The sequence below is a fragment of the Ciconia boyciana genome, chromosome 14 (assembly GCF_034638445.1).
Source record: "Ciconia boyciana chromosome 14, ASM3463844v1, whole genome shotgun sequence".
Classification (NCBI taxonomy): Eukaryota; Metazoa; Chordata; class Aves; order Ciconiiformes; family Ciconiidae; genus Ciconia; species Ciconia boyciana.
In genome coordinates this window covers 4,458,171-4,471,229 of record NC_132947.1, presented here as the reverse complement: position 1 = coordinate 4,471,229, position 13,059 = coordinate 4,458,171, and the positions used below count along the sequence as shown (strand labels likewise).

The 13,059-nt window shown below is 43.3% G+C and overlaps 1 protein-coding gene across 1 annotated transcript in view; it reads left to right on the top strand.

Moving 5' to 3' along the window:
• The window catches only part of CDH4 (cadherin 4), a 468,294-nt gene that overhangs the window by 381,585 nt on the left and 73,650 nt on the right, over positions 1–13,059 (top strand). The window contains exon 7 of the mRNA XM_072879088.1: positions 3,037–3,209. Coding sequence (XP_072735189.1) covers positions 3,037–3,209 — 173 coding nt within the window. The remainder of the gene's footprint in view (positions 1–3,036; positions 3,210–13,059) is intronic.

Below are 13,059 nucleotides of genomic sequence, written 5' to 3'. Positions count from 1 at the left end.
CGCCAGCAGATCCCCTGGGAGCAGTCCTCGGGAGTGGTACCCTCAGCACGGGTAACAGGAGATGCCGTTACGCTCTTATTCATGGATCAACATTGCCAGGCGGGAAATGTGTGTGCATAGGAACGGGAATGGACATATCAGCCACCATCCAGACTGCAGAGAGGAAGAAGTAATGTGCAGCCGTTTTACAGCAGACTGTGGTCAGACAAGCAGCCCCAGGGAGCAGCGGAGAGCTGGGGAAAGAAGCGGCTGCTGCAGTTCCATCATGCGCTGCAGAGTGCTGCAGCCACACAGGGCCCTTTGCAGAGGACACTTTATTAAGTTACAAGTTAGTAATTAATGCCAAGTTCCTCTCTTTGCTTCCTCTGTGGTTGGGTTTCATAATCAAAATTAAAGATATGAGGTAGGGAGCAGATTGCCTCTTGAAATACAGCTCCCTGGTGCTCTGTTCATGACTTTAGAGACATTTGTCCAGTCCCATCTGCCTTTATGGGGATATAGGTCAAACGCTGTGGAAATAGTCCTTTTTTCTAGAGCACATGTGCTCAGTCCAGTGCTACACTGCAGGAAATAAGCAAAAAAGTCAGGGAAGGAGTGAAGGAGACCTACTATGCACTCCATCCACAGTACAGCTGCTGTCAGCTCACCCCATGTCCACCACAGCAGCAGCCTGTTGGGTTCCCCTGCCAAGTTGGAACCCACCATCTCCCACACGTCCTGGTTTATTTGGGAAACCACAGTGCAGTCTGAGAGATCCCAGAAGAGGAGGGACCAGAACTACAGGGTGCTCTCGCCTGAACTTAGTAGCCCCAATAACTTTCCTTTCTGAGTTGTTTCTTGCACTAGAAGTGAATCATGAAATACCACCTGTTTTTTTGGAATATGTCTTAAGACTGCACATGTCCTAAAATAGATTCTATTTTCCTCTTCCACTTCTGTTTTCATTAGCCCCAGGTTTTGACATTCTGTTCAGAGATATTTTCAGTATAGAATGCATTAAGATAACATAAATTCCAAATCAAACATCTCATTCAGCACATTTCCTATTTAAATTTCTCCTGTACATTTCCCATGTACTTATCTAAGGGTTGGCTTCTTTATTTGTATCAGTTGTCTCATGATAACTGGTTTTGCAAAAGACCGAAAAAAAGAAAACTTGAAGAGAAAGGAGAAAATTCATTGCTTGCACAGCCTTGTTTCAATTCAGTGTTCCCTCCCTCTCCTGAAGTTTATTGATTGGAAAAATGTTAAAGTTGTTGAATAGTTTGTTTTCATTTCACAAATGTGAATCAGGATATTGCAGAAAGATAGGAATGTATTCATCATTAGAATTTGCTTTACACATTCATTTATTTTTTAATCTATAATTCTTATTGAACTAAGAAAACTCACAGGGATATGTATCACCACAGAGAACAAAAAGAGCCTGATTGAGTCAGATGGAAGGAGATCAGCAAAGCACTTTCCACAGTGGCAAAATACAAACTTATGTGCCACTTCTTGCTAATACTGGGAAACGTTGTTTTCCCAAAGTTGGGGAAGATACTGGGGGGATTGCCTATGTGCTGAGTGGCTTAAAGACACTTGGCTAGGGTACAAAATTTGGGCATGCTGCAGCCATTGGTAGATCTGCTCATTTAGAGCATGGAGTATGTTTTTAAACTCTCTTGCAAACAGATGGAAGCTCTCCAGCTCTCTGCTTTCTCTGAACTGAAAGCTTGGTAGCTTTGTGACCAAGATGGGGATCTGAGCTTATTAGATGAGACACGATTCAGTGCTGATGTAGCCACATGTCCTCGAGGTTGCCAGTGACTCACATATAACCACGTGGGCAGAACGACCTCAGCTCTTTTTGTAAAACAATGCGTGGCTCCATCTTGAATCAGCTTAGGTTCTTGTTGGGACCACTTTGCATCTCCTCCAGCATGGCAGGCTCATAAGTTGGTTCATCCTGTTCAGAGTTCCCGAATGAGCAGTGTTCAAGCGGTACCTTCCATCTTTCCATTGATGCTGTTGGGTTTTGATGGTCACTAAACGAGGTTATGTCTGGTTTCACTGTCTGTCTTTGCCTCCCACTCCTCCTTTGAGGTCTCATATCATTAGATTCATCCACTGTTGCAGATTGCTTTTTGTAAGCAGTATGTGTCTGCCCTTTTAGACATTCTCTCCTACCAATATAACAAGCGTAAAGCTGGGCCCTATGAGCTCTGGGGGGTCACAGGACCATGCAGCTGCAGGAGTCCATCCAATCAAGTAACATCTTTTACCCTCATAATGATAATTTCCCACTTTAGCAAAACACCCTGCTGCCAAACTCCAGTGATAATGAGCCTGTCAGTGCATCAGTGCACTCCCAACAGTATCTAGAAAGTAGGGATTGTTTTTTGCAAGGCAAATGAAGACACTGATGATTAGCAAGAAACAAACCAACGATTCAATACATCGCTGGCCACACATACCAAATCATTGATTTTCTGTCCTGCTGGGCAGCAGCTGTTCCATTTGCTCTGCAGAAATGTTTTTTTTTCTCCAGAAGGGGCCAGAAAGGTGGACGTTTCTCCACAAACTGGAGGCAGCAGGCAGTTGCTTCCTGCACTGGGCATGGACATGTTGATGGGGTCCTTCTGAAGCTGCCAAGAAGTCTGATGGACTTTCCACTACTAAACTCTACTTCTGAATGCATGTGAATGCATTGATTGGATGGAAAAAAAATCTCCTCTGAGAATCTGTATGAAATTGCAGGACAAAAAATGCTGCCCTAAAACTTACAATCACTGAAAGAATTAGAAGTTAATCATAGATATCCTCATATGACTTCTCGCCATATACCAGTTATGTGTAATCAGTATCCTTACAGATCATCTCGTCTCAGCAGTGTTGCTATTTTCATAATCCTCGCCTTGCCTAGCTGGCTGGATTGAAATGGGATGTCTAGCCCGTAGCATTTCTGAGTAAAATGCATGACCCCAAGTCAATGGGACTGCAATCTGCTCTGCAATGAGATAGTCCTGATATTTCATCTTCTCTTGTTCCAAGGTACCTACGTGATGACAGTGACAGCGAATGACGCAGATGATAGTACTACAGCAAATGGGATGGTGAGATACCGAATCGTGACTCAGACCCCACAGAGCCCATCGCAAAATATGTTTACTATTAACAGCGAGACAGGAGACATTGTCACTGTGGCTGCTGGACTTGACAGAGAGGTGAGTTTAAAAGCTGTCATACCAGGTTTCCCGTTGTTGATGGTTGCTGACTTGTAAAGTCCAAATCCTGTCTTGAATACAAAACCTCTAGAAGTTTGAGTTGTGGCGTGGAGATCGTGGTCTTTCTTTCTGCAGCAACTGTGGGGCATCATGGCTTTGATGTGATATTTTTGTCTTAATCCATATCAGTCAATGCAACCCCAGGAGAATCTTCAAACTCATGAAGCTGATATTTTCCTTGCGTACATTTGTACAACTGAAAGATATAAAAAATACTCCAGAAGGAGCAGGGGGATGAATAAATTGGCATTTGTCCCTGTTCTGTCGGGGGACAAATAAAGTGCCAGGCATCTGTAGCCCTTTCTAGACCTGTCTTGCTTAGTTCTTTGCATGTTATCTTTGGAAGCAGTAACACAGCCTATGCTCAACACACTTTGCATGTTTCGTGATGGCATTATGTCGTTTCTAAACTAGGAAAATTACTTCCAATGATTTTTGGTTTGTGTGAGGCACTTCCTTTAGTACCTCTTCTTTCTGGTATTTTACAATGTACAGCTTTTCCAAATGCAGAAGCATACTCTACTAGTGTAAGCTATATAGTATGATTCTCAGAGCTCTGCCTTCTCTAGTTGTGAATATAGCTCAAGGAGAAAGCACTTATACCTCACGCATTAAATAAAAATTAATGTAGCATCAGGGGTGGGTTGGAGTGACGGAAGGAGGGGATGGGGGTGAAGGGAGAGGGGGAACTTAAGTTCTGGGGTTTTTCCCATTGGACCGTGCGGTTCATGGAGTGTCACGTGTCCAATGCAATTAGATCTTGATCAACTTGTAAGTGATGAAAAGGATCATTTGTTCATTGAACAGCCAGCCACAGATAGTATGGCTATGCAGCAAATATGAAAGTAAGGACTCAGATAGTCGTAGGCTCAGATGTTTAACTTCAGGCAGTCCCCAGAGATAACAAGTCCAGTGAAATCCATTTTGAGAGAGCCCAACGTGCTGCGTTTCTGAGAGAAGGCACCAGAAACTGGTTTTGTTCTTCCTTTCCCTCCTTTCCTCCCCCATGACCAATGGCAGGGACAGACCAAGTGGGAGGCCCCGCGTGGCGGCTGGTGCATGGGTTTCCTGCCTGGGACACCAAACTCCGGAGGGGTGAAAACCTCCAGCGCTTCAGAGAATTCTTTCCCTTCCACATCAACCCCCACAGCAGTTTTTTGGCCCCGCTGCAGAGCTCTCTGCCGAGCGCCGATGGACAGGCATTGCTCTGCCAGGGTTTGTGCCCATTTAATTCACATGCCTGGGCTGGTTTTTTGCTTCAGAGCTGCATGGCGGCTTTGGGAGGAATCCTGAGTGCGGCTGCGGAGCCGCTGCTGAGGGCAGATAAAAGCACTGGCAGCAGCTCAGCAGCAAGCGGAGTGCCCCAGAGCGGCCAGCGGAACCAGCACAGGGACCCGGGCTGCTGGCTGGGAATGGCGCAGATTTGGGGCTTGCCTAAGGCACAGTTTCAGGGCAAGCCGACCCGGGGGTAGACACTGTGTGAAACAGCTTTCCAAGAAGGTCGGGTGAGTGGAGAGGTTTCCAGATGGGAAGACAAGAAGGAGAGCTGGGGGAGCAGAAGGAGCACCACAGCCTGCTCCTTCCCACCTGACGTGGCAGACTTTGCAAGCACAACCTAGGGCAGATTTGACCTTTCCCTGGTCTTTTTATTTAGAGAACCGGAAAGTTAGCTGAATCTTAAGCAGGTAGATTATCCTAGGCAGTGCTGAAGCCTGCAGCGTGCTTGCAGTTGAAGAGGAGAAACAAGTGCTGTAGAGATTGCTGGCAGCCCTCAGGGGGACAGTGGCAGAGTACTCGAAGGAGGGATCTGAATTCTGGCAGGAAAATGCTGATTTTATGGAAATGACAGAACTATTATTGCCCCCTTGACATCAGTGGGGGCCAGCATTTTAATGTAGGGCTTTAAGGGTAGAGAAAGGTCGTCAGTTTATATTAATTTCAGAGACATAGATTGGGATAGCTTGGTGGGAGAGAGGTTTTAATCTCAGCAAATCAGCTGAAAAAAGAGGCAGGTGATAATTAGGAGGAAAGGGTAAGGCAGAACAGTCATCTTTTTTCAGGTTTATCTCATTGTGTCTGAAGTATTTTAAAAACTTGCAGGGGAACCATATGCTTCATGTTAGTTCCCCTCTTGCACTGAGTCTGGGAAATCAAGGCAGGCTGGCACGTTGTATATGGAAATACGGTGTTGAGTGTCCCAAGCTGAGTACCAGGTTGGGCAAGGGACACTTGGATCGAGGCAGAACAACCAGCTCTGGGCACAATCCTGGGGCTGCCCTGAAGGTACGGGACACGCTTATTCCCAGCGTGCTCTGCTGTGTTTCAGGATTACATCTGGAATTGGCAAAAGTTTCTGTTTTATTAACATAAAATTGTATTAGGTCTAAATTGAAAAATGTGTTTAAGCACTCCCATAACTGTACCACAGATTGTTTTTTTGTTTTTGTTTGTTTTTCCTGAAATCTTGAGAAAGCTATTAGAGGAGTAAATTTGGTTTTGCTGCTGACATTTTCTTGTTGTTAGGAAAAGGAGCCGAAGAGCAGTATTTGGAATGCAGATTTGTGCAAATTAAAATGTTAACAAATCTGACCTATTCAGCTGAAACTACTACAACCAAGATAAATTCCCTGGATACCAGTTATTTCTCCAAATGCTTATTGACACATTTATCAGTGCCTATGACACTATTATGTTAAGCTATGTTGAAACACAACCTCTGTTTCAGTCTCCGTTGGATGCTTCTACCTTGCTCCTGCCATGCAAAGGCGCCTCAAAGCAGAAAAAAGGCGCCTCAAAGCAGCACGAAAATACCTGTCAAAGCTATTCCGTATCTGAGAGACGGGTCCATGTTCAGACCCAGCATTTGTCTTTCAGAGGGGAGAAAAGTCACTTCAGAACTGGTGCTTCTAGCTCAGCATTTCTGTTGCATGCTCATTAAATGAGACTTCCCGATGCTCTCAGCATCTCCACTTAAATATTGGCTCTTTACTGGTTTCTTACATTACCTTCAATTCATGAAATGTCCAAGAAACTGGACAAAGCGTTCCGGCTTGTTTTGTGTCATGAGAAGTGTTTTGGTTAGCCTGCAAGAAACCTATTTTAAGACAAATTCATGTAGTTTGCTGCTGTTTCTAAATCCTCATTTCCATAGACCAAGGAGGAAATTAAAAACTCAGCCTCTCAAATTGTGCTGGTCTCTCTAAATGTGTCTGACACTGAAGATAGCAAAATGAAAAGCCAAGGTATTAAAATATTGATGGCTTTAAAGTTATCTTACCTGGTTCCCAGTAATCTGGATGTAAATATGGTTACAATGCTCTGTGTCCATTCACTCATTACGACTACGCTTAATTGAATGGATCCCCAAGGAAGATAAAGATAATTGGACTGCACTTCATAAAAATTATTAAGGGAGGACAGTTTAGCAACAGCCTGATTTAAGCTCCTGGATGCCTAAGGGTGAGAAGTGCCAAAGGTGGAACAAAGAAACATCCATCCCTTGAATTAACAGGGAAAATGATAGGGATTTAGAGTGCGCCAGAGGTTCAAAGGTACATTCAGACAGCCAGGCTTAGATGAAAAGGTTAAAAGCAGATACTTGCTCTAATACAGGAAAACATCAGGGAAGCGTAGGAAATCTGTAGCTGATTTAATGAAACTAGGAGGGAAAGATCAAATAGTGGTGGGAGCACAAAATGTGTGGATTGATAGGGAAGGCTATGAACACCTGGGATGGACAGGCTGTAACAAAGTTCAGGGGGTAGGAGGGGACCATGCTAGCTTATTTCATTTATGGCAGGCTGCTGCAGAAATGGGTGGTACTACTAGGAGTTGCTACCCAACTGATAGCTTAATTTAGCAGTGCATCTGAATTCCAGATTTCATTGCCTTTTTTTTTTTTTTTCCCCACTGGGAAGAAAATAACAAGAGGTAAAAAAGGGTCAGCTGTCCCCAGCTGGGGCTCGGAAATAGGCAGAACATTCATATTTCTGTTTTCCATTTTGAAAAGTAACGTTTCTCCATATAACCATGCAAAAGGGACCAGATCTGTTCTGCATGTTTGCTCATTTCGTCCGCTGCCATTCATGCTGGCGTCCCGGGCGGGGATTGAGCCCAGACTGTCAGTCTGATGGTGAGCTCCTGGTACAGTAATTCAACTCCATCAGCTCTTTTGATTTCTCTGGTGGCAGAATATCTGTCTCAGTAGCACAGTAAACCTGCACTGGGGCTATAGTATAGGCAATATCATCCTCTGAAGAGCTTCTGCTAAATATTTTATGAACACGGAACTTTGAGCAAGCAAAGGGGAAAAAAAAGAAGTGAGAGAAAAGGAGCTGGTTGATCCCACACTCTGCTGGCAGGCCAATAAATGTCGAGACATCTCAAATGTCATCCAGGCTTATTTGAGATAATAAGTATTTCGGCTCTGCGGTGCTTGTAGTGTAATGTTGCTAACTTTTTGAGATCTCCTTTAGAAAGGAGTCCCTTCCCGGCACATTCCTCTCATGTTGAAGAAATGAAGAAAGTCAGGAGCTCTGAGTTGCTTCTTCCGAATTTCTGTATGTTTATATTTCTTTTAAAAGTGATTGGAGCTCTGCTGCTGCAAATGCTTTTAAAAATACATGAAATCCGATTCTATGATTACTACACTTGGCTTTCCGAAAACATGATGTTGCTAGTCTTTCTCAAGTGAGTGAAAGATAAAAGGGAGAGCCTGCCAACAACTGAGTTAGTGACTTGTTTTATTTACGAATGAAATGGCAGGATTTTTGTGGGGAAGAGGAAAAGTTCTTCTTACTGGCAGAGACAGTTGATTTCTTTCCAACACTCTGGTTTTGGTGCAACTAGACATTCCTGATAGAGCAGAATTTTGAAATGTTATGTTAAAAAAAAAAGCAGTACTCTGCTCCTCCAAAAACTGACCGGGGATTGGTTTTTACCATCTGTAGTAACTATTTTGGGTACATTTATCTCCAGGTCATTGCAGTAGCCTTTCAAAACCTCCTTGTTACTTCATTTCAAGTGTTAGCTGGAAGTAAACAAGGCATTGCACTGGAGATAGGAATTAGTTTATCCCCTGGGACTGCTATAGTTCATCCTTTGTAAAATAGTCCCATAGAGAGCAATATACTACTTCAAGATTACCCAGATACAGTGGTTTTAATCTGGGCTTGGCTCTTCCAGCCAGCCAATACTCTAAGTGTAGCCAACAGGTAACGCAGGCTGAGCCTTGCTTTCTGTACCAGGAAATTTTAATCTGACAGGAGAGTCCAGCAGCTTTCAATCCTTTTTCCACCCCTGGAATATAACAAAAGGATTTTATTCTGTTCTAAATTACAGTCGCCTGTGTTAATTATTTCCCCTCACTGCATATCAATGCGATGCTCTGCAAAGCTGCACCTCCTCCTCTGAGCAGGGTTGGAGGAACATCTGCTGCAGCGTGAGGCTGAAGGATCTCGGCACAATACGAGTGATATATGAGTGAATCTGTGCAGATTATCAGTCGTGTATGCGTACTGACAAAATACAAAGAATGAAGGAAAGTGACATCTAAATGGCTTGACTGCATCTAAGAGTTTCTGTTTCCCATTTTCCTCACTCAAATTAGCCATCTCCAAGGAGCAGTGAGGACTAATGCAAAATTGGTAAGAGGATGTCACCTTCTGACAGGCACAATCTAGCATGCACCGTATTTGCTATTTGTACCTATTACAGGAGTTCTTCAAAGTGAGAAGGATTCTGGTTTTCATGTTCTCTCTATTATTTTTTCCGGAAAAGAACTAAAACAAGGTTGTTTGATTCTGCTGAGCCACAAGTATCTTGCTTTCAAAGATGAAGTTCCTGTATCACTGCATTAAAACGTGCAGAAAAATGCATCCGCATTCTCCTCCTGACCTCACAGGAGGAGAATGAGAGTGAGAGATTAGCAATTATTTTGCCAGGGAGGCACACCCATTTCTATGAATTTGGACCACAAGCCCCTCTATTTAGCCTCCAGACTTGCAGGCTCCCAAAGTGTTTTCCAGTGACTGAGATGATGAGGGACTGTTAACAGACTTCCAAGGGTAAGTGGCTTTTCCACTTCTCACAGCATTCAAATAATTATTGGAAGTCTTTGTGGAACACGTCTTCAAGCCAGACATAAACTACTGGAGCCTTAACAGAGGTAAGCAGGTAAAAAACTATAGCATCCTCTGTACAGCAGGTGAGACTCTGCGTTTCACTTGTCCCTTCTAGCCTTGGCCTTAATGTTTCCAAAAGAGTTTCCCTTTGCTGTTGAGAAGCAGTACTCCCCAGCCCTGTCGCACAGTGGGCTCTGCGCTCGCTGTCTGCCTGGCTGCCGCACACCATCCCAGGGATTTGTGGAGCACAAAGTCATGCTGGGGGATGAAAGCCACTCTATAAATGTCATTTATCACTGAATACTGTGTTATTCCTGATACCTTGTAATTTTTCAGGTCCATGTAACAAAAATGTAAATACTGAAGCTTTATATATTAATATGCCTGAAATCATTACTTAAAGATAAAACTGCTTAAATTATTCAGTTATAAAATTATCCCATTTCCACAGCAGCATATCCTGTCAAAGGAAGTGCTGATTAGCCATAAGCTGAATTTAGCCAGTAGATTTATGCTTGATTCTGGTTTATGTTTTTACATTGTACGTAGGACTGATTTGAGCTTGCTCCATCATTCCAGCATGCATTTCATTTTCTCATTACAGACAAGAATGACCTTTTTCAGCAAATTATGGTGAGGAGCACTACCACTCATCAGTGAAGAAGGTTCATTTTATTAACCCCGTTTAGTGCCTTTGGAAATGCGTCGTGCACCCAATGGAGGTCCACTTGTAGTAATTTGAGATACCAGAACTTAGTAAATGGGGAGGGCTTGAATCTGCTCTGAGCGCTGTTGGTCCAGCGTTGCTTAATGGATTTCTTGGTAGTCCTTGTTGCAGGATGGGAAAGACGTGAGCGAAGCCTCGTCATAGAAATAATGCCATTTGTTTTAATTAAGGAGTGAATTATGTCAGTGGTTCTGAAGCCTTGTTACAGTACCTGGAATGAATATGTCTCCCCATTTGCATTTCTTGAATAGCAGTGGCCGTGTGTCTTTCTGGTGGGTGTTTCCAGAATCATCTGTACCTTTCGGTCTTCTGGATGATTGCTGCAACTCACTAAATACGATGCGGTCAGTCAGTTTTTAGAGCTTGTGTGTATGGAAAGTTTTTTTCAATTATTTTTCCTTGATGAAAACCTGATAGCTAGGTAGAATATTATACTGATAGAGGAAGGGCTCTGAGCCATGGTCCTTGGAAGACAATGGTATGAATATGTGTTTCACTAAAAAAAAAACAGCATTTGGAGATGATAGGAGAAACTATTAAAGAACAAAAGAGCTTTCCAAAAAAAGAGGCTGGTAAATAGCTTGGAACCTGTGGGAGTCCAGTGAGTAGATAGGCAAACAGCCATGGTATTTACCTCCCAAAAAAATTCACCAGCAAGATGATCAGGACGCAAATGTAATGGGCTGGAGACCAACCGGTTATACAGATTGTGATGATCTGTTGGCACCGTTTGAATGTGAGTTTGTGTAAGCTCAGCGTAGCTGAGGTTTCATCCACACATATTCAGTCATTATCCTCCCTGTGCTTAGACACTAATGGCCCTGTCATCACTGGGGGGTTTAGGAAGTTAATAACATTGGCAAGCTATGAGAAACACTAATGGAGGAAGTAACGCAGCACAACAAACACGTGTTTAATCATACTGCCTGGACAGGCAGAGCATGCTTTATGGCTGCCTGTATTGCTAATCCTTGACCGATAGATGTGTGACATTTAATCCTTGACATCTCTGCTTTTGGGAAAGGAGCACTTTGCACACTCTGGAAAAAACATGGCAGAGCAGAGCCTGTTTGGTTAAGCAAGCTGCTCAGTCTGATAGTTTCCATGAAACCTTATCACGCTCTTCCCGTTATTTCACTCTATGCAACACAAACTCTTTGGGATTCAGAAAATCACGGTCAACCTGTCACCAGGGTAAGCAGTCCTACCGATTTTTTTAATGCTAATTTTGAACTTGTCTTCAGTAATTCTTTGCCTTGCTGTTGGCATTGCCGAGATGCCTTATTCACGACTGGGACATGCTGTGTCTCCTCCTTTGAAGGAGGAGAGCGCCAGAGCTGTTTGTGAGGGATGAGGAAGGACCCATGATTTTGTGGCCATGCTGATCCTCTTGAGAAGTTGGCTTCACATTTGCAGAGCAGTTGCCGAGGAGGCTTCATCTTCCCTGATGAGGCTGACAATCCCTGTGCTCCAGTGAAACGTAGCTGTTAGAGGAGCTGATGGGGAGCCCACCTCGGCACCACGGTGCTTCTCTGCAATAAATATCTGACAAGGTGATCTGCGGCTCATGGCTTGCATTTGTCTTGGCCCTGCTCCTGTGTGAGGGCATTTCATTCCCCATCAAATTATGTTTTTAATAAAGGGGATCAAATAGAGCAATGGTGCTGCTTTTATTGGTCTAGTTGCTCTGTGAAGTTTTTCAGTTCCAGTCCCTGTGCATTGTGTGTCCCTGCTGAAGATGTGCACAGAAGGATGCTCTAACCACAGAACTGAGAGAACCGGTATATAAAAGTCAACCTACAGCCAGTTTACATCTCCCATGGAGCTGATTCCACCAAGAATGAGTCCTACCCTTTGGCTGAAACGAAGTTTCCTCCCACTCAGACAGTGCATATGGAGCTATTTACTGCCTGCCAGAGTAGCTCCCCAGTTTGTTTTTTTATTCTTTTTTTTCCATTTGGCTTAGACTCTCTTTTATACACCTAGCTTCCTTTAGGTATTGCTAGCATTCAGATGCAATAGCCTCTGGAGGAGATGGTACTGATTCACATGTTAAACTGTAATGACTTCTTATTCATATTTGGGCAAACTATTGAAGAGATGTTACCAAATTGAAAAGCTACATGATTTGGGGTTGACCTACTCAGATAAAACAAACCTTTGAGTTTAATTGGATCCGATTATAGACTCTCAGCAAGAATAGGACTGATACCCAACCTAATCAGTTCTCTTTTTTTAAATGTGGAAATCTTCAGAGCCTCTCCTATAAGAAAATTCCACATATACTAATAGTCTGTAGACCCTTTTCTTTCTTCACACACATTTTAGTATGTTCAGAGACTTCTGGTACAGTCTGGTTGCACTTGTTTCAAGTTGCTCATGAAATCCCACCTCTGACTACAGTGGGTTGGCTTATACATTATTCAATAGTAAAATCCCAGCTGAATAGGGAGGCGGGGGGGGGGGGAGTTAAGTATTGGACTGGAAAGCTCACCAGGTCCTTAGCATAATCTCTCTGGTTCAGACCTGCATTTCTTTTTCCATTTGAGCTTGTCTTACAGTGGAGGATAGTGTATCATTCCAATTTTAGATAGAAGACTACCTGCTCAGCTCGGGCAGATTTAAAGTTTTTCTTCTGGTACATCACATACTTTCCAACAGCCCCTTCCCCTCTCTAAAGGGATTATTGTCTAAATCTGCACCAGGTCAAGTGAAATAATTAAACACAAGCTGGCTCCACTAATTAACTTATCCACAGACCATTGTCTGTTATTAGCATTTTAAAGAGAGACTTTGTTAGCTGTTTCTTCCTAGACCTAGTAGTGTTTTTTTAATAACACAACCCATTCCTATTAGCATCTTTGGCTACATTTCGTACTAAAATATTATCACCAACACGTTTGCCAGAGCATGAATGAGTTCACAGGATGTTTCAGTCTGC